Source organism: Lampetra planeri, chromosome 16 (genome assembly GCF_965212315.1).
Source record: "Lampetra planeri chromosome 16, kcLamPlan1.2.h2, whole genome shotgun sequence".
NCBI classification, from domain to species: domain Eukaryota; kingdom Metazoa; phylum Chordata; class Hyperoartia; order Petromyzontiformes; family Petromyzontidae; genus Lampetra; species Lampetra planeri.
The window spans coordinates 10,264,976-10,287,303 of NC_136122.1; the positions used below are offsets into that span (position 1 = coordinate 10,264,976).

Genomic DNA, 22,328 nt, shown 5'->3' on the forward strand with positions numbered 1-22,328 from the left:
TCAGACTGAGTCTAGCAGGCTATTCCCCCGCACCTACGATTAGCACGGTTCGCTACACACGGTGCGAAAGACGTTCAGCATACAGACACACACAGACTGTTTCATCTCATCCACCACCAAGCTCACAACACTCCTCTTTCTGCTTCTTTACTCGCACCGCTCGACTTTTGAATTTCCTCGCATCGTTTCTTTCGCCCAAGTTCTATTAACCTTGCTCAATTCATTTACCCTTTACAGGTGCTGTTTTTTTTTGCTGGTCGCTTGGTAGTTTTTGGCCAATGGGTCTACGCTCAGCAACTATGCTAACACATATATAACGATGGGGAAACTGCAGAAGCATCATACAAATGAGTGAGTAATAACGAGACAAAAAAAGAAATAGCTTCATGAATTTCGATTTAAAGCTTTCGTGACTGCAGGGATTCATCTTCTTGGTTCTTTTGGTAAAGTCACGTATGTTATCATGAACGCTCAGCCGTGACGAATCAGCAAATCGCGACGAAGAGGCGATAACTCTTAAGCGTCTATTACTAAGCAGACAACAATGAAAATAACAACGTTGCTTTCCCATTGTTGTGGTCGTTTTGTTTAGAAACGTTTAAAAAGTCAGGAGCCGATAGTCCTTGAGATATAACGGATCCCTTGGTGCGTAACGCATTCTACATCCTCAAGCACATGCGTGAAAACCGTAATTTGAGAAGTGAATAATCACGCCATTAGCTAGATAATTAGGCTGATTAATCTTTATAGCAGAAAAAAAATAAATTAACTGCATGCGTTGAATAGAGAGGTTTGGGTGTCATTGCCTGCCACATTTTTCCAACGGATATTTAACTTTTATTCCAACCATGTACGCTTCACCACCAGGATTACCGCTGACACTGACCAATAAACCGCGAGGATGAATGTACGTTTAACTTCTTTCGCACCGTACGTAGCGAGCCGTGCTAATGGGAGGTGCGGGGGAAGGACAACAACATGAACATGAATACTCTGGAACATTCGTGTGGCTCATTCGGTGCCAAATGGTTAATATTCGGTGTTATTAAGAAATCACTGGCTGCAGTGGTGCGGCGTGGCTGGAATGGGCCCTTTAAAGCCCTCCATGTAGCCTGGCACCTAGGCTCGTCTGGCCCATGGGCCTCCAGTGCAGTTGTACCCCCTACACACGGGAGGCTGCACATGTGAGTCTCCGAACCCCCCTACACATGAAAATATGTAAATGTGAGTCTCCGTACTCTCTACACACGGGAGGCTGCACATGTGAGTCTCAGAAACCCCCTACACATGAAAAGCTGCACATGTGAGTCTCCCTACTCTCCACTCACTCGACAGATGTGTCGCTAACCGACTGACGGCTGTTTCCCACGAACGCACCTAGACACATGACTGCACCACCAATCGACCGTGTAGCGTTGTGGGCGGCGGGGAGATGGAGTGCGGGGGGGGGCACTGTGTGGTCCTGTGCACGAGCCTTACACAGGAGGATAGAGCTAGAGCAGAAAGCACGATACGCAAAAAACAGATCGTGTCGTTGCTCATTCTGTCAAGCATTTAATCTCCGTTAAAAGTTTGTTTAACACTTGACTGTGTCCTGCCCCCCCCCCCCTCTTGAGTTTTTGTATGCCCCCCTCTCCTCCGCCCCCCATTAAACAAGGTCATGTTACAGAATTGCCACCAATGGCCATTTTCTGCAGGGAGTGGTAATGAAGCGATGAAAGGCCATTACTCCCATTTAGCGAGTCACGCTGTGTGTCAAGCATCTGCTTCACAGTCCTCCTCCTCGTCGTTGTGTTCACGCCGCCCGCGGGTTGCTCACCGCGGCACACTTTGCAGCATCTGTCCGGAAGGTCTATTTGTTGCTCGGCGATGCAGGACAGAGTGGGACAAGGACCTTCGTCAGCCAAAACCATCAACCCGTCCTGCGCGCGAGACGGTAGAGAGAGAGAGCAGAGGGCGCTTAATGAGACGCGCGTTCACGCGAAACGGAGCCGTTATTTACGAGCAGGCGAGAGAGGGCCCCACTGAGGCCACAACTTTTCAAAGGGATGTCTGGATTTCGCAAAAGCGAATAGAAAGGTGATTTTGTTTTTGGAGGGGAGGGGGGTGGTTAAAAAAATAAAACGAAACACAAAATGTCACGAAAACATACATACGCACTTACATTGCATATGATACCAATGTAAGACGTCTTAAAGTGAACAATATGAACTTACCGTTAATATTAATACGATTGGAGATTAAAACAATTACGCAGAAGGCCATGGTTGAGCAGGGCATGTAGGAAAGAGTGCCCCCCCCTCAATGTGTAGATAAAAAACAGATCGATTGAAGGGATCTCAGTAGTTGTTCGTGTATGACAATTGTTTTTTTACCCTTTTATCTGGAAACAAAACTGACACCTTTTTTTACGAGGAGCCATGTTTTCATTGACGACAATACCTGCGGTCGGAATGCAAAAAAAAAACACAACTCTGATAATGTATGCACTGTCCTTGAAATTGATTGGTCCACACCCGAGACAGCTTTTTTTTAGCCTAGTCTCCATTGGTGTTGGACCAGATGACGCCAAAAGGCGTACAACTCAAGGACAATGCACCATCAGAGTATGAGAGCTCGGGGTAAGAATTTACATTATTGGAACCTCCTTTGCCAGTAGCAAAATATGATAATTGGTTTATTACCCTTTTATCTGGCAACAAAACTGACACCTTTTTTTACAAGGAGTCATGTTTGCATTGACCACAATACCTGCGGTTGTGGACAGCTCTCTAACACACGGAGATGCCATTAGCGCTGAGTTTGGTACCACTGAGAACCTGGGTTCGAATCCAGGAAAGTGAAGTGCAGTTGAGGTCTCTGCCCGGCCACCGTTGACTTTCCCAAAAAAACATCACAAACTCCAGCTGTGAGAACTTATACACAACAATGCGTTTTACTGTTATTCAGCAAAAACAAAACATTCCTCTCAATGGCAGAAGCAGGTGGGAAAGTGCCACCCTCTTGCCTGTGTGGAATAAAGGTCATCTTGAAGGGATCTCAGAGGAAGCCCTGCCATCCCATCCTCTAACTACATGAAGAGTCTCATATTCTTGGTTCTTTCGGTAAAGTCACGTAGAAGGGAAATAATAAAATAATACACAATCAAACATAATAAAAATTATCACGACGTTTCGGCCACAACGCAAGCAGCCGTCCTGCGTTGTGGCCGACACGTCGTGAGAATTTGTATAATGTATTTTTCCATTATTTTATTATGTCCCTTCTACGTGACTTTACCGAAAGAACCAAGAATATGAATCCCTGCAGTCACGAAAGCTTTGAATCGAAAAAAAAATACACGAAGGGTCGTGCACCTCTGTGAGAGACACAAATGGGTACGTGGCGTGACGGCAACTGCATCATCGAGATGAAGTTGTGGAAATGATTATGACATTTCCGTTTGTTTGTTTTGCTAATGTGGTGTCCATGAACGCCTCGCCAAGTGTATGGGCTCAAGCAGACACGAGTTTCTCTCGGTCGGCAGATTGTAATCGTCTTAAATTATTCTGGAGCTCATTGTTTCCTTCAACATTGACTGCAATAACTTAATCTAATCATGGTTATTGAAGGTATACACAATTCAAAAGTACATTTCCTGCGTGCTGAACAGAACACATAAAAAAATATATATAGTGGTACAATAGCAATAATATTATGACTTGTGCAACCCTTCTAATATCTCTTTAAACGTGGCACGTTTGCAATATAATTCCATTACTATGCATTAACTCAGGATAAAAACCACTCCATTTATTGAAATCCCAAGTTCTTCCTCTCCATCGATATTCTTTATTTAAACAGTGTACGCAATAAATCACGTCAAAACGCGATTAAACTTTGCTACGAACCGAACAAAGAAGCGGTGTTATTAATAATGGCTTTCTTTAAATGCGAAGAGAATGAGGCATGCCCCTCTAACCATAACCTTGCTAAATGTGAAGTCGTGGTAATGGGTGTTAAGCCAGTAGTAGCCTTTCTGACATCGCTGCACGAGCCACATTTTCTATGAATACACCGATGAATTATTCTGTCTTCGGATACGGCCTTAAAATAGAATTTTTAAAATAAATCTCCTTTCACGAGCTGGAGTGCTGTTCAGCGTGAGACAATTTATGAAATAGCAGCAAAAACGGGAGAAAGGAAGGCTTTGTGAGACATTGTGGTTTCATAAAAAAAATCCCCTGTTTCGTAATGTAAGTGAAACAAATGTGATGGCTACAACGGGACACGCTGACCTTTTCATATCCACAACGGGATAGGCCAACGTAATTATATTTGTTTACACAGCCCTGTTTAAATAATACCACCCTCGGCAATGAGACGAACCTTATCTGCAGTCAATACATCAATATCGCAAGCAGCGCTTTAAATGTGAACACCGATAAGGAAAATAACACCCCCACGAAACAGACCTTACCGAGTCACGGAGAACAAACATGAAGATGCAAAACCGACGCAAAATACTTCAACTCGCCTGTTCACACGTTTAGAAGATAAATGTGGTGAAGAGAAAATAGGTACAGGTGCAGCCCTGCAACGTCTTGCTCACACCACTGCTGTTTTGGCCTACTCTTCAGAATACCCACACTTTACCCCACCACACTCAACCTGCCGATCGACTCACTGTGGTGTCGCAATTGATATATTGCTGGGTGGGAGGGGAGCGGGCAGATTTGAGAGACGTACTCGTCGTTTCAACCTGCCGTTCCGGGAAAATCGAACCGGCGACCTCTTGGGTTGCACGTCCAATACGCTCACCATTGCACGAAGCAACAGGGAGCCATACGACCCCACTACCAAATGAAGCTGCTTGTCCAAAAGTAACCACGAGGGAGCGGATTCATTTTTCAGACCCAAGGTCGCGTTACAGAAACGCAACAGAGCCAGAAAGCTCACTTAAAGTTGACGGCCTCGGGCCGTGCCAACATTTTAATGGCCATGGTTTAAAAATAAAAAAGTGACATCTGCGTGCCGACAGGACACCTGCCTCAAAGCGCCCTCCTGCCGCATAAAAGGATGAATGACAACAGCTCACAGGTCGCGTTGGCTGGGAAGCAGTGGTTATCTTTGATGTGATAAATATCACACGGTGCTCATGGGCGGCGAGTGAAAAAGATTTTTTTCCGGGGGGGGGGAGAGAGGCGCAGAGGGGTTGACTTTTTGTGTGAAATTACATCTCTTAAAGTAGTAAATAAACATATTTGGGGAATGGTTATTCTCTCGAATCAAAATTGGCTCATCGAATGCGTAATAAAATGTTTAGCTCATCTCTGCTGTACTTTCCAGTTATCAGACTGCACATTGCAATTAGCTGATGGATGGAGAGTGAAAATTGCAGTTGAAGTTTTCTATCACCTCCTCTGACTGAAAGCCACAAGCCAGCGGCCGCAACGCGGTATTTTTTCTTGGAAACTTCTGCTCATGTCTCACGAACGGTGGAAGGGCAGAGGTCACGGAAATGGTGACGTGGCTCAGCGGTGACGCGTTTTTCCGCTCGTTGGGTTCTGAGCCCCACGGCCGCCCTGGTTAATACTGCGGGTGTTTAACCAAAACACACACACACACACCACCCGCCGTCTGCTTCACAGAGGGACATTAATGACACCGTGACGTTACACGTGTAGTTCCACGTGTCCTGGCATCATGGCCCGAAATTTGATAAATTCCGCAAAAGCGTATCGACACAATTACTCAATTGGAGAAGCATGCGTGACTCAGCGAGACGTTCCTTAGGTAAACAAAAAAAACAACGACAAAAAACACAGCATAAATTGGGGCAATGTGGTAGGATAGTACGGCTCACGCTGCACTCGTGAAGTTGACACTGCTGCTCCCTCTCCTTCCTCACCGCCACCTTCGCGCCGGAGAGGATCGCCCGGTTCCCGAAGACGCAGGTCGCTGTGAAAGAGAGGCCACGTCTATTTTAGAACAAACGTCAGCATCACAGACTACAAGGAAGAATCCGAGGAGCTATGAAGCTCTTTTTCACAGATGTCCAGTAGGGGGCGGGTGAGCAAGTCACAACGACAAACAAACCCCCAAAGAATGATTCAAGATTTGAAGCAAATCTGGCTGTGACAGTCCCACCTGATAACTGAGACTTGTGTTGCCTCCGAAACGTCGTGATTTTAATTTTTTTAATTTTATTTTTATTAATTTGTATTTCATTTTTTTACCTACGTGACTTTACCGAAAGAACTAAGAGTATGAACCCCAAAGAATGATAGAAGTGCAGAATAGAATATACAAATGAATAAAACATATAAGTACAAACTGCAATAGTACGTACATTCCTGCCAATTTTCAACGCTTAATGCAAGCTAGGGCAAGGCAGCAAAACAACAACAACAAACGCAGTCCCAGACCACACCAAGACAACGCACAGTCGTCCCTCAATACAGTTGCACTTTCAAAATGTAACTACCGGCAGAAGGATAAAGATCAAAGTTACAAATCACAGCAACCGGTGACAAACTGGAATTTTTCACTTTCACTCAAAATGCAGGGCGAACTCGCCAAGAACAGACGTGCCATGTCAAAACTGCGTTTCTGTAGAAGCTCGAGTGTTTTTACAACTTATACAAGCCATCCGCTGGTGGAGAATGGTAAATGAACACCTCTGATACAAGCACGCTACTTCGGATATAAGCACCACTGACTTTGCTCCCAGGGTGTGTGCTTATATCCAGCTTCTCATCATCGTCGTCGTCATCGCTATCCATGGGCAGATGGCCCAGAGGTGTCCACTGCATACTCTTAGTTCTTTCGGTAAAGTCACGGAGGTAAAAAATGAAATTAAATTTTTTTACCTACGTGACTTTACCGAAAGAACTAAGAGAATGAATCCTTGCAGTCACGAAAGCTTCAAATCTAGAAGTGTCCACTGCACATTTCGTCATTTGTTTCCACTTTCCTCTCCGTCTTGTGCCGATATGCTCAAGTAGTGGCCACATCTTTCTGGCACCAATCTCTTGTGTTTTCTCGCTGTGTATCTTATTATTATGATCATCATCATCATCACCATTCAAATAACTGTTTAAAGATGTAAGCGTCTGACATTTATGACTGATGCATTGTAAGAACAACAATTGACGACGAGAAGGTAAAGAGGGCAGCCCTGCAACTGCTCGCTCGCATCACAACTGGAGGATTGGCCTCCACTAGAGGACATTTTGTCCTGCTTCTTCTACGGTGGCCAAACACCTTGGAAGAAAGAGGAGGGAGCACCCAAACGTTACCCCACCACGCGCGACCCGCCGATAAACGAACTGCGTTGAACCCATTTAGACTGTTGGGCGGACAGCAGGCGTGGGCATTTCAGAAACCTGCCCAGGGGTTCAACTGTCGCTCCGGAGGTTGGTGGTGGGGGGGGGGGTCGAACTGGCGACCTCTGAATTGTAAGTCCACCGTGCTAACACAGTTGCACCATAGAGGCATCTGATTTGAAGGAAAATCTTCGGGCAAATTTTTTTTTGAAAAGTGAGAGAATAAAAAAAAGGACGACGAAAGGTGAAGCCATAATTGGGAAAGAAAAAAAATGATGAGAAATAAAAAAGGTGAGAGAGAGAGCAAAACTAAAATAAAACACTTTGTGTCACGGTCTAATTTGTGCTATCTGCCTGGAACATACGCCAAGGCCCGCTTATCTACCCGGCAATGACAACCCGCGAGCACTGCGCATGGAGGCAGCCGTGCCCAGCGCTTCATAGAAAGTGGCGCCCTCTCCTTGGGAATTTTCTCAAAATTACAAAACATAAATCACGCTCGTGGCTTTCGGTAGATTACAAGAAGCTCAACTTGCAATCCTGACAGGATTCATCAAACAAAAAAGGAAAATGTCACTGTGTGTTCACCGTAGCTCCGCCTGAGTCTCTCCCGAGATGCCCAGTTCCTGTTCAGTGGCTTGTGGCTTGAAATTTAATTACGATGACAAAGGTGTGCGGCAACACTTCAATTAATACAGCACGCATTTTTCAGCCCGCATCGACTGAATGGTAATTTGATGGAGCCCGTGGTTAGCTGAGGTTACAATGCGGCAATAGCGGCCGAGAATCTGAGGCACGACTATTTTGGCCTTAAAAAAATTACATACAAAACCGTCACTACATTTCGATTTAAAGCTTTCGTGACTGCAGGGATTCATCTTCATGGTTCTTTCGGTAAAGTCACGTAGAATGGAAATTAAAAAACATAATAAAATAATTCTCACGACGTTTCGGCCACAACGCAAGCAGCCGTCCTCAGGTGGAGAGCAGGCCCGTCGAGAAGACAGAGTCTAAATGATTTTATTATGTTTTATTTTTATTATTTTATTATTTCCATTCTACGTGACTTTACCGAAAGAACCAAGAATATGAACCGTCACTACCTCAATTTTAAAATAAATTAAATCTGTATACACACACAGAAATGCTGCGTACGTTATTACTCAGAATAATTCACTTTCCCGTGAGCGACTATCTGGCGCAAGCCAACAGGATAGGCCAATCACCAGATGTTGTGTATTGGTATTGTTTTATCATTCTACCAAAGCCACCGACCATTTAAAAGCACCCACATTGACTGAAGGCCCATCATTATCTTATTTCTGAGTCATGGCCCCAGTTTAAGTATTGTGCTATTCACTATAGTGACCAGTAATAAAATGATAAAAATGAAACATAATAAAATGAAACAATTGTTTCATTTTATTATGTTTCATTTTTATCATTTTATTACTTCCCTTCTACGTGACTTTACCGAAAAAACCAAGAAGATGAATCCCTGCAGTCACGAAAGCTTTAAATCGAAATATAGTGGCCAGGATGCGTATACGCAACAATTCACGAATTGCTTCGTTTTCTGCAACTGTGTCGGTAGACTGCTGGATCAAGGCATTGCCACGCCGTGTCAGTCACAGAGGAGTGTGTGACGGATGCCTTACCACACGCTGGTCAGTATGACGTTGTAATGCACGGGCATAATATGACTTTGAAACCCCCCGTCCACCTCCTACGCATTTCACAAGTAGTACTAATCACATACCTGCATTTCCCATAAATATGCTAAATTCCTCTTGATATGCAAATTATTTTGTCAAGGCGCCCTTCCCCCCTTCCAACCCAGCTTAAATGTACGCTGCCACGCGTGGTGGTGTTTCATTCAGACGCTGTCTCCCCGACAGACCCGGTCTTCACCTGAGGACGGCTGCTTGCGTTGTGGCCGAAACGTCGTGAGAATGATTTTATTATGTTTTATTTTTATTATTTTATTATTTCCCTTCTACGTGACTTTACCGAAAGAACCAAGAAGATGAATCTCTGCAGTCACGAAAGCTTTAAATCGTTGGTAAAGAGTGGCACCGAGGACCAGCTCGTTATTATTTACACGGACAGACGTAATAGTTCAGGTGATTCACCCACACGGGGCTGGCAAATGAGCGCAAATTTTCCGTTTTCAATTTAAAATTTCACACGTTCGCGTTAAACGATTACACAAACCACGCGCTAAGTATTACGGTGTCATTATCTCACAGTCGACTTGTGAACGCTTTAATGAGAACACACGCCGCGCGCGATATCACCGTACTAAACCGTGGCGCCGCTACAACCTTACATGACCTGCGTATGCAATGTTATCCCCCCCCCCCCCCAAAATCATGTTATTTACTACGTTGTGTTATTTTTCGTGTAATCATTAGACTGGCAGGCATTGGGAAATGTAATTGTGAGTTGCATTGCTCTGCAGTCTATTAAGGTTTTAATTTGGCCTAGCTGTGTAAGGCCGCACAGACTCTCTCTTTAAAGCCGGGCAGTTGACCCTTACGGATGCCCCTCCCGCCCACACTCTTGATTTTTTTATTTTCTCACTCTAGCAAAAAAAATCTTGAAGGGGGAAATCACTTCCCTATAATATTTTATGGAAAACCCTCCAGTGGATTTGTTTTTTTGTTACTGGGACCACGTTGCATATTTATCAAGAAAAGCCTCGTTGAGTCATGTGACTCTATTTCAAAGACAGATTTTTTTAAACCATTTTAACCTTCTTATCAATTCCAGCATTAATGATTTTGGAGCCGGAAGAAAATTTTAAGCCAAGCTTAATGTTTTTTCCTGACAAAATCCAGTTAAGCCAAATGTCAAAATCTCTTTTCTCTAATTGACAGGGAAAAAGCCCGTTATTATCATCTTTATTTCATGTTTTATTCACTGTATACGGTCACAGAAGCAGCAACTTTTAAAGAACTTCAGAAGCTGTCTAACACAAGTCTTCAAACGCAACGTTTGAGAAGGTTTGTTTCCGATTGTCACAATACCCATGAACTGCATCTCTTTGTCTAGAACAATCCCTTTGCTCTAAGCCAATCCCTTAAGCACCTCCGATTAGCACGGTTGGCTACATACGGTGCGAAGGAAGTTCAGCATACATACAAACATACTTGCATACTTTTCTCAAATAACAACCAGCATTCATTTTTCCATTTTAAAGCTTTCGTGACTGCAGGGATTCATCTTCTTGACGGCTGCTTGCGTTGTGGCCGAAACGTCGTGAGAATTATTTTATTATGTTTTATGTTTATTATTTTATTACTTCCCTTCTACGTGACTTTACCGAAAGAACCAAGAAGATGAACCAGCATTCATGTTAATCCACCAACAATACCAAACGCATTTGAAGAATACGCCGTTCACTGAAAAAGATATGGAACTGTGTCTCATGACGAAGAGGAAATACCATGTTTAGTTGTTTTCTCCTTTTCACACTATTGTTATGTAGGCCAGGTTTAGTCACAAACCGTACCTCTCCATAACAAAGGCTCACCCTCTTAAGCCTCACCTTACCATATGAATAAAAAGTGTGCCGTACTTGGCCCTTCCCCCCTCTCCAACCATTATATAAACGGAGTGGTAGCTCTTGCAATCTCTCATTTACTTGATACAGCTGTCGTGGCTGTGACGGTCCCACCTGAAGACGGAAGCTTGTCTTGCCTCCGAAACGTCGTGATTTTTATTTTATTTTACTTTTATTAATTTTAATGTTTTACCTACGTGACTTTACCGAAAAAAACCTAAGAATAGAAAATGCGACTCCACCCTGTAATATGTGGCCTGGTGGCTCAGCGGTCAAGCGAACGGCTCGCAATCAGAGGCTGTGAGTTCAAATTCTGGTTGAGGATTGACTCAGCACATCACTCTTCCGGGGTTGATAAAATGAGCACCAGTTTGTGGGGGAAAGTCAACTGTGGTTGTCCTATGAATGGACTCGTCCCTGCCACGGGAGCATGGAATACGAGAAACAAATCAATGACTTTTATGACTAAACATGAAAATGCACATAGGACAAAAATCCTCCCCCCCCCCCCCTCGGAAAAGCCTTAACCGACGTTTCGTTTTGAACACCACCAACACACCAAGAAACGCTTTTGACTACTATGTCACGTATTACAAATGTTATGGTACTACATCACGGATACAAAGAACTGCCACCCCACTTTTGTCGGCTAGCAAAGGAGTTGACAGGTTTTTTTTTCATAAATAAACCATCCCATTGCAGTGACTAATTTAACGGCAAGCCTCGATTTTTCCAGCTCGGATGCAATCCAGCACAGTTGGATCAGTGCAGGGCACGTTGACATAATGGGGCTCGCAATGCCGGCTTGGAAGGGGAGCCTCGTAACGCAACGTAAATGATGTGGAGTTTAGTTTAAAATGAGAACTCGTACCACTGTGTGTCCCAGTTACACGTTTTCTGTGTTAATTTAGTGGCATTAAAGAAATAAATATATGACTCTGCACTTCAGACTTTGAGATGTGTTCGCGAAATAAATAAATGAAGGCAGAACAAAAATAGAACTGCCATCTCCTCCTCCTCCTGCTGTACGCTACGTACGAAGCCAGGTTCGTAAATCCTCTGACACGTCACATTGATTGAGTGAAAAGTGCATTTGATTGCATTTGAAAAGTAAATAAAGACGCATTTCTACAAATATGTCAAAGCATACTCGTAATAATAACTGACACATTAATATGTCCTCTCTGCCAAAAGTCATAAATAGTCTCTGTAAATGACATGCATTGGAGAGCTGTGTTATACTCTTAGGTTTTTTCGGTAAAGTCACGTAGGTAAAAAATAATAAAAAAATAAAATTATAATAAATGAAAATAAATCAATTAAATCACGACGTTTCGGAGGGAACACAAGTCTCCGTCTTCAGGTGGGACCGTCACAGCTAAATTTACTGATACACTAAATACGTTGCCTCCGAAAAGTCGTGATTGAATTGCTTTATTTTCATTTAATATTATTTTATTTTTATCATTCTTTACCTACGTGACTTTACCGAAAAAACCTAAGAGTGTGAATCCTTGCAATCACGAAAGCTTCAAATCTAGAAGCTGTGTTATACACTAGAGATACATACAACAATTAATGCAAAACGTAAAAATGCCGCCCTGAAATTCCTCTTTCGCACGCCTTCGCTGCCAGGGCTACCAATTGACCGAGTTCTGCAGCGTCCCCCATCTAGGTTGGCCAGTTGTCTTGGAAGGCGTGAGGGAGAACTCACAATTTACTCTACCACCACCACACGTGACCTGCCAATCGACCAGCGGTGGCTGCACTGCTGCGTGGACAGAGGCGAGGTAGGGAGGGAGGATTGAAGAAGAAAAACCTTCTCAACTTTTCAAACGGCCCCTTCGAGAGATCGAATGGGTGACCTATGAATTGCAAATCCAGCGTGCTAACCGTCGCACCATGGCGGCGTTCCTTATATATATAATGTAATAGACTCCAAATAAATATCGCATAGGCACTGCGTATGTGGATTAAATAATTCAGACCAATCCATAAAAAGACAAAATCCACACACAACAAGCTGTGAGATGGACTATGGGCGAGAAAATGGTAATTGCTAATCAGCGAATGCACACACACACACACGCGTAGCCTGTAAAGTACTTACTAAGGATGCAGTAGTGAGAATACAGGAGGGGTTAAATGTGCTCTCAGAATACACACAGAGCAATGATCTATAATAAATATCCTAGGCGAACCAAAAACACAGAACAATAAATGCACTTTGTGGGCAGAAGTATACCACATTGAAGTCATCAGATGTGGCAGTGAAAAGGCAACTGAATAAGGATCTTAACTATTTATTTGGAGAGGATAGAATATGAATGTCATGAATATCGTTCTCAAGGTCTCGTGCTTTGTAATGTCACTGTAACAAGCAATAGGACCGAGTGTGGCTGGTGTGAATAAGGCTAAAAATACGTCGTTGAATTTAAGACAACACTATTGTCTGCCCTTGGCACACACAGAGGTACAATGTTAGGAAGGATGTTTATTTATTTATTATCCGCTTCATAGGGCAGATTGAAAACTATAACCGGTAAATCACACGGTAGATCATGTTAAATAAAAGTATAAAATCTACAGTAAATGGGAAAATATATATATATCCGAACTCGTAAAATGTTGCTGCTTTCGCGAGGAGATATTATCTCCCTTGCTTGGTACGTAGAAGGTCGTGGGTTTCATCCCGGACCATGACGATGCCTGTTGTATATTTGTAGTTTGTGTGTTTTTCTCCCGTCTTTGTGTGGCTTTTCGCCAAATCCTCCGGTTTAACCCGCCACATAGAGAAACCCGCATTTAAATTATTCGCCTACGACTATCAGTTCCCAAATATGATAATACAAGCCACTTCGATGAGCTGTAATGTGTGGCCAACTCGCGTCTGAAAAATACCTCATCGCTCAGTTAGGTTTCACCTGGGAAAATAAGTAACACAACATTCTAAATATAAGAAACACTGTAAACTCACCCATTATATGACTCTCTGCACAGCTAATTAATTTATCCTGATTACTTCCCCCCCCCCCCCCCATTATTATTTGATTTAGTTTTGTTCCGCAGAATTTTTTACACGGACATGGTGTCAAGCCCCTCTGACGCACGAAACTTCCACATTCCACGATATTTATGTATATATTTAAACATCTGCCAAGAACGATTTCAAAAGAACAAAGGCACGTACATTTCTATGCTACAGGGAGCATGGGGCCGACTTATTTTCATGCCACTGAAGCAAAAAAAGCAACCTTTCAGACAGCGAAATATCAAGAAGTAAGCATTGGGAGCTGGAAGCATGCCCCTGCCAATGTTTTTCTCTCTTCCACGTCGATCTCCCAGTTCACAAGATGCGGGAGACTAATCTGAAGAATAAAAATGGGTGGAAAATCTTGCGTTACAAAATAAGTTGATAAAAAAAAAGAAAACCTGGCACCTTCAGGCAAAGTCCTGGTTGAATGCTAACTCAGGCCATAATCCCTTCACGGTCGATAAAGTAGGTATCTCTTTGTGACAAAGTCAACGGTGCTTTTACTATAAATAAGCTCAGGGCTTTAAACTAATCATGATCTCCACAATGATAATTTCAGCAGGATTTTTTTTCTTTTTCTACCTAATTTAACGAACGTATCCTCCAGAATCTCAAAACGTTATCCTAATCAAGGACGCGTACAGCACGACTAAGCAGGGAAATCATAGAGCTGCGGCTCGTGTCCGTCGCATTTGCAGCACACTGTGGGCATCAACAGACGAATGCACATGGGACATACCGTCAAATATGAAAAATTAATCCTGTAGTGGCTTACACAATGGTTCACTGTTTAACACGTAGGCTTTCGCGACCAATGTTATTCATAATCAACGTTTTTGGGTTTAGATCGCGTTATTTATAAATGTGTTGTAACCCTCCACCACCCGACACGGCCAATCAGTAAAAAAGTGTCACGTTGACAAAAGACAAATACTTCACTGCTTTAGCCCACTGGTGTGTTGAAGCGTGAAACCACGACATTTACAATTTTTGAGTACGACGTTTCACTGGTAATTGCATCCAGCATCATCGGGCAATTCGCCAGAATGGTGAGGCTCTGCTCTGTCTCCCGATCTTATATACTGTTTGGCATCCCATCAGATATTCCCACAAGGGGCCACAGACACCCTGGAATTGCCCCTGGAATTGGCCCTGTCGGCTGGCGAGCGAACAGGAACGTTCTCAAATAATGTTTGCAATCAGGTTGAACAAAAACGCATGCCCGTCATAAAGCGTATGTTATCAAGGCAAGGGTTTGTGGGTGACGTAAACTCCCAAATTCACGAACACTTTCCCATGAAGTTCACTCGTTGATTTTGCCACCTCATGTTGAGCACTCAGTATACCGGACTGTCTGTTTCGCCTCGTCCATGTTCACCACCACACTGCAGGGCACAGCACTTCCCTACTTGCTACCATGGCTTCTGTTGACATGAACTTCACTCATTGATTCTTCCCGTCACGTTCGGGGCACGGTCTACAAAACCGACCTGGTTCAACCACCACACTGCAGATCAAAACAATTCACTTTCTGCTCATTTCCGCCGCACTGCTCAACTCTGGAATTCCCTCCCTATCCCCTCGTTTCCCAAGTTCTCATGAACCATCGAGAGTGCTATTTGTTGCTGGCCCGGTTGGCGTTAGAAGGACTGCGACGGGGTGGTCAGGACACGGCAGCACAGCAAGCGGGTTCATGATCCCGTCTGCTTAGCGGACCCATAGAAAGCGCTATTGGGTATCTACGCACGTTTGGGTGAGCTTACTCCGGGCACTCCAGGTGAGTCAGAGAAACATTCGCAGACTAGGTCAGGGATAAAATTTCGATTGAAAGCTTTCGTGCCTGCAGGGATTCATCTTCTTGGTTCTTTCGGTAAAGTCACGTAGAAGGGAAATAATAAAATGATAAAAATAAAACATAATAAAATGTTTTAATAAAAATAAAACGTAATAAAATATTTTATGTTTTATTTTATTTATTTTATTATTTCCCTTCTACGTGACTTTACCGAAAGAACCAAGAAGATAGGCCAGGGATCTCAACTGCACTGTGCTTCTATGCCCTCGCGTCTATATTCTACTACGCCCATCGATTTGCACTGACCCACAATGTCAAGTTTGATCAGAATAACTCAGATTACCCAGTACTCATCCAGCAGTAGAATCGGCAAAACGGGGGCTGTGCGTTTACTGCACTGAGAACCAATGTTTCTTACTCATTATTGGGCTGATCTGGACTAAACAAACTCACGGTGAGATTTAAGGGGTAACGAAACAGATTGAATGCACGGGTGCTCAATACGAATTACATGCTGTACTCAGCTTGCCAGCCCATAACAGCAAGAGCAATTGGCTTGTGTGTGTGTGTGTGTGGATTATTGAGCTGTTATGCGTTGGGCTTAGGGAGCTTTCCTGCATGCAGCTAGTCCTAAAAAATATAGAGTAAATTGACCAAGTCGTTATTTTCGTTAGGTTGAGTCGCGCGTTCGTGCGTGCTTATTAATAGTTGTATATCTAGTCGTGGTTCATCATTATATAAGCGTCCATTGCAAAACACATACGACCGTGTTTCTCCACCCTGCCCAACAGCGCAGTCACACCGTCGTGAATTTTAAGTGCTGGTCCACAAACGCCAATGAAATTTACAAGTATTGATGCCGGATCAATGCGAACAAAAGCTTATGGGTCAGTTTGGGATAAATGGAGGGTGTCAGCAAATTCAAGGATAGAGCTTCACAGGTGAATGGCTTTGGAGATATCTGAGCATATTTCGTGTCAGCAAACACGGCTTCTGTATGATTTAAAAAAGCCTCAAATGCAAATAAAATTGAGTTTACTTAGACAACCATGCCAGGACATCAAAAGTGTATGGTAAAATTCCCACGGTGTCAGGATGGTGGGCTGTGGTTGTCCTCGTAAAACATATGTTGAGCTCAATGGGCCTTAGAAGCTGAAATAAAGTCTGAGACTGAGTCGGTGTATATATAATGCAGCGCGCATGTTAAAGTACAGCGTGTCTGCGAAGGTGTCATGAATGATTAAGTAACTGTAATTATTCATAATAAAGATTGTTTTGGGTCAGATCGCGTAAGTACAAATGTGTCGAAACATTTATACGTGCACAATCAAACCCAAAAACCTTTACTATGAATAATGTTGCTAAACTAACTGCAACTAGAACAGCCGTCTGCGTGGGGTCGATTATGTATATAAGGTTACAACGCACGCACCAATTCATATGAATATCGTCCCAGAGTCTTTCATCATGCTACATCCGCCCCGATGAAGCTGCGCGAGCCTCTGCGTTGGCGACTCGCGTCGTGGCGAGATTGCGGCTGCGATTGCTTCCAAGTGCCCTCGGTTGTTGCGTGCCCTTTGAAGGCCGCTGAGCGCTTTTCGTTTTCTTGTTTTGCGACCGGTTTACATTGGGCCCACGGGAAGGAAAGCGTCGCGAAACGACGTGTCGACGGCGACGTTCAAATTTTGCCGCACAATTTTAATGACTTAAAAATGGATGACACCTTTACGGACACCTCGTGTTTACAATCCTAGTGCACAATTATATTCCTCGTGTTTTTCGTTTTTATTCTTATTATTTTGCACCAGTTCTAACCAGATGCTGTAATTAAAACGTGTTATCCAAAAGAAAAAAGAACAACCTGTGACTCCGTTACAGATTTGCTAATGAATGTGTTCATACCATGGGAAGAAGTCCCGGTAAAATATAATACATTATAAAACCAGTGTAGATTTGTGCAGATGTAATGCATAGCTTTCCGATGTGTTTTCAGGTCGTACAGCATGTTGTTCGACGAGAAGCCTTCCTGAAGAAACTCCCAGCATGTGGAGTGAAACGTCGGACATCGTGCCGAACAGCACGCTGAAGTACAACCCAAAAAAAACATCGCAGAGCCAAATAAAACAAATAGCTTTGAGTTTGTCTTAGGTCCTGGTGTTTCTCAATAGGACCTGCATGGTTCGTCTGCATCAGCTAATTTCTGTTCCCTTGCATTCGAGCGTTTCCCCAATATTGCACTTCATCCATAATACAGGGTTTTTGTTGAGTTAGATCGCGTAAGCATATAAATGTGTCGTTAAACCCGCCACCACCCGACACAGCCAATTACTAAAATTTAGTGTCGCGTAAACAAAACGTGCCAATTCGTTACTAGTACAGCACACCGGTGTTTTGGAGAGCAAGGCCACAACATTTACAATCCGAGTACATTCCACTTCACTCTACGATTAGTTCACTCCATTTACACCCCCTCTGCAGAATGAAAAGTTCCAAATATATATATTTTTTTCCTGACTCACTGCTTTTAAGTGGTGCACTCGAATGAAAAACCAAGTGAGGCCCGTCTGTCCGCTGCAACTCGTCTTCACTTAACAATCGTCCCGGAGAATTTTGGAACGTTCCATTTTGTCTCGCTCTGGGGGGCGGGTGAGGGGGGGTGAAGCGACGTTGATGCACCAAATCGAGCTCGACGGGGTGAGGGTAAAAAGTCCGTTCCTGTCCAGCAGCCAGTACCGGATGATCCTAGAAGCAAAAGCAGCTACATATGTAGCTACGGGCCCCGCACTTTTAAGGACCCCCTGCTAAATGCTTTCAAGCTATGAATTCCGTCTTCTTGGTTCTTTCGGTAAAGTCACGTAGAAGCGAAATAATAAAATAATAAAAATAAAACATAATAAAATACAATTCTCACGACGTTTCGGCCACAACGCAAGCAGCCATCCTCAGGTGAAGAACAGGTCTGTCGGAAAGACAGCGTCTGAATGAACACGACCAGGCTTGGCAGCGTATATTTAAGCTGGGTTGGAGAGGAAAGAGCGCCTTGACGAAATAATTTGCATATCAAGAGGAATTTAGCATATTTATGGGAAATGCAGATATCGAAATCTATCAATTCCGGTTCAGTGATTCTGCACTTGCTCTATTACTATAGTACTATACTGCCTTCAACTTTTATGAACAACTGGGTGTTTAAGGTTAGCGATTAATCGTATTATCTGGATGTTTAGCAAATAAAAAAGCACAATTACTATACTATGCAAGTAAAAAAAATGGTGTTTTCATATTTACGTGTTGTATTTTTTTATTGAGGACCCCTTGATAACATCATGCTACAGGCCCCGCACTAGCTTCATCCGGCACTGCCTGCAGCTGTCTGCGAATTAAGCCGGAGACGATTGACTGTAGACGCAGGCCTCTTGCAGGAACCGAGACGGTCTATGACCAACGAACCCTGAAGCTCGTCACGCGTCAGAAGCTCTCAGCTTCTGCTGTGATGATGGGGCTCTGAGCCCAAAGCGCCATCGAGCAATTAATATTTTGCTTTTTGAAAAACATCTTGATAAATTATTTTTAAATTCTATTGTTGCTTGAAATTTTTCACTTTGAGTAGTTTATTTGTTTGCTTTTTTATTTTACACTCGGAGAGGAGGGTCGCTTACTGGGTATGTTGAGAGAAGACTCAATCGGAATACCAAGCGGTGTTACCCTTGCGCTACGAGGTGGCTAGGAGATGGCAGTGCAGCAATTGTTGAATCTATCTGTGTGCAGCTTTGTGTGAAACCTCCTCATATGTGATGCTCCAGTTTCCTCCCAAACACTCATATACGGAATTCACCAAACCATTAGCCCACCACTGATAACGACTTGTAAAACAGATATACAGCCCTTTGTCAATCCACAGCTGGATGAAGTCCTCACCATGCCGTATCAGTTTTGGGCGTTGTTTGACCATACTTCGCCGTGCATGTTGGTGAACGGAGTCGTGGGGATGTCAACAGCGGTTCGGACATCACTCATCATTGTTCGAGAATCAAACTCAGTGGACTCGCAGCATCACGTGAGGAACACTGATGTCATCACTGAATCGCATTTGAATATGAATAACATCTTTTTTGTAAAAACCAAAAAAAATCGCTAAGGGAACGAATTGGCAGTGGTAGGCAAGCATGCATAAAAAACGTAATGTTTTTAAAAAATAAATAGAATCGAGTGATTACTACCCCCTGTACTCACTTGTGTCGTGAGTAGTCAAAGGTTATTGAGTGATTTGTAAAACTCATTTGTATGCAAAGCTGATAACTGGTAAAAGGCAAAAAAAAAATGCTTTCGCTATCCGTAACATCAATATCACGAATCCCAATAACTGCATAGCAGTAATGGTGAACTCAATCAAAATAATATTCATATATATTGCACTGCATATTTCGCCTAAGTTATATAAATGCTAACAATGTGAATTCAAAATCCAAAGATGCACATGACGTAAAAAATAAATCACTTACCCACTTATCTTATATACTGTACTGCGTTGCAAATAAAATACCACGTAAATAAATGATGATGAAAAACATATAATCGTTTTATCGGGGGGAATATCGGGGGGAAATAAACAGCTATCGATTAATCTCTCCACATCAAAAATAAAATATAAAATTTAGATTTAGCAAACAACTCACAATATGATAGCATATGGAATACAGGCGTTATTTTGATCAAAATAATTCTGCTGCGGTGGAGTAATGGTCAGAAGACTGGACTACAGCTATCGTGCTGTGACGGTTCCACCTGAAGACGGAAGCTTGTGTTGCCTCCGAAACGTCGTGATTTTTATTTTATTTTTATTTTACTTTTATTAATTGTTTTACCTACGTGACTTTACTCGGCGCACAACGACCGGAGGAGCATCCCCTCTGCTCGAAGTCACGTGGCAACTCTTGACGCCGCCGCCATCACCGGGCCACGTGGTGCCAAATCGCAGGAGCCGAGTCGGTGTGTCCACTACTGGGCTAGAATTGGAGCTCATTGGGCACTGAAAGTAAACGACGTGCGAGCGAGCATCATGCCATTCACAGATCAATGCGCGCGGCGGCCAATGAACTGCAACTGCGCTGTGCGACGGGGGGCCTGCGTTCACGCGCCTGTCCCCTGTCGCATTCGACCGCTTTAAATGAATCACCTGGCTTGCTTAGGCCACCGAGAGTGGGTTCGTCTAAAAACACCGGGCGCAGTGAAGTCCATTGCTCCTAGCGTAGCTTTAACTCCTCTTGTCAATGAACCACATGCAGACACAGCAGCAACGGCAGGGAATGGTGGTTCCAATGCAAGCATGCGTTTCTTTTTTAATAGCTTGGTTTTTTTGCAACCTGATATTAACCTATTTACCTTCTTATCTTACCTTGAAATAATCCATATAGCGCCTTATCCGAGGTGCTTTACGCAAGAATCGACAACAGCGCAACGTACGAATGTAACGGTGGAGATGAGGTGACTAAAACAGATGAGAGAGGGAGCAATGGGGGTACATCTGTGACGCGTGAAGTCGGTGAAAGCGAAAATTGATGACGGTCAATGATGATCCATGGATTAATTGAATGAATGGGGGAATTAGTAATCGACATAATGAGAATATGAAGAGGGAACGGTGGTAACGATGGTAACGGTGGTAACGGTGGTAACGGTGGTGGTTACGAGGGGGAGATTAAGGGGGTGGTGGGGTGAGCTCGGGAACAATGAGATAGTTTTGAGTGTGGAGCGGAAGCTAGCGAGCGAAGGTTTCATGTGGAGGGGAGGTTTATTCCAGTGAAGGGGGGGGGGGTGAGAAGAGAGAGAGAGAGCGAAAGCGTGGATTGATCACAAGGTAGGTGCAGGAACAGAGAGAGAGACATCAAAGATTGAGAACGCAGAGGGCGAGAAGGCACATCGAACGATACAAGCGTGCTTGTATCATTAGTCGCCCATCACGTTCCTCTGCTGCCCCGGTAATATGAGGATGTATTGCTTATGACAATGATTTGTTTTTTGATATGGAACCCTATACACCGGGGCATCTTGGAGAACGTTACATGACATCACATCTCAACACATTTCAGAAGGCACTCCTAACGGCAGCCTTGTGGGCACAAAGACGCTCAGCATCTGGCCTGCATGCGGACATTCATCTGCCAAAGGCAATGATTGCTATGTCTAATACCAATTGCTATATATAAACCTAATTGAGTAGTGTTATTCCAGAACTGTGCATATATACACATATATTTTTTCATTATGTTAAAATATTCTTATTTTTTCCCCCTCCTTTCGTTATAATTATGCTAATGTGTTTTATTAATGTATTTGCTTAAATGGTGTGTTTGGTATGCATTTCCAAGCTATTGTCTTATTTGCTGATTTTGTATAATTTTTTAATTTGTGCATTTTTGTTTTACACGTAAATAATTTCAGCGTATTAAATATAGAGAGTAAGCAGTTCTCCCTTACCACTTTTTTTTCTGCTAAAAAGAACATTAAAGACTGGTGAGAAATATAAAAATTCAAACACGTGCTGGTACAAATACACCAATATATATTATTTATTTCAGCAAATCTGGCTTCCACAACATGAAAGGCAAAGGACACAACGCCAATTAG

At 43.3% G+C, this 22,328-nt stretch overlaps 1 protein-coding gene across 1 annotated transcript in view; it reads right to left on the reverse strand.

The window, feature by feature from the left end:
- NELL1 (neural EGFL like 1) overlaps positions 1-22,328 on the reverse strand; it is a 115,984-nt gene that overhangs the window by 45,170 nt on the left and 48,486 nt on the right. The window contains exons 11-12 of the mRNA XM_078601439.1: positions 5,846-5,940; positions 1,820-1,922 (exon numbers count right to left, since the gene is read on the reverse strand). Coding sequence (XP_078457565.1) covers positions 1,820-1,922; positions 5,846-5,940 — 198 coding nt within the window. The remainder of the gene's footprint in view (positions 1-1,819; positions 1,923-5,845; positions 5,941-22,328) is intronic.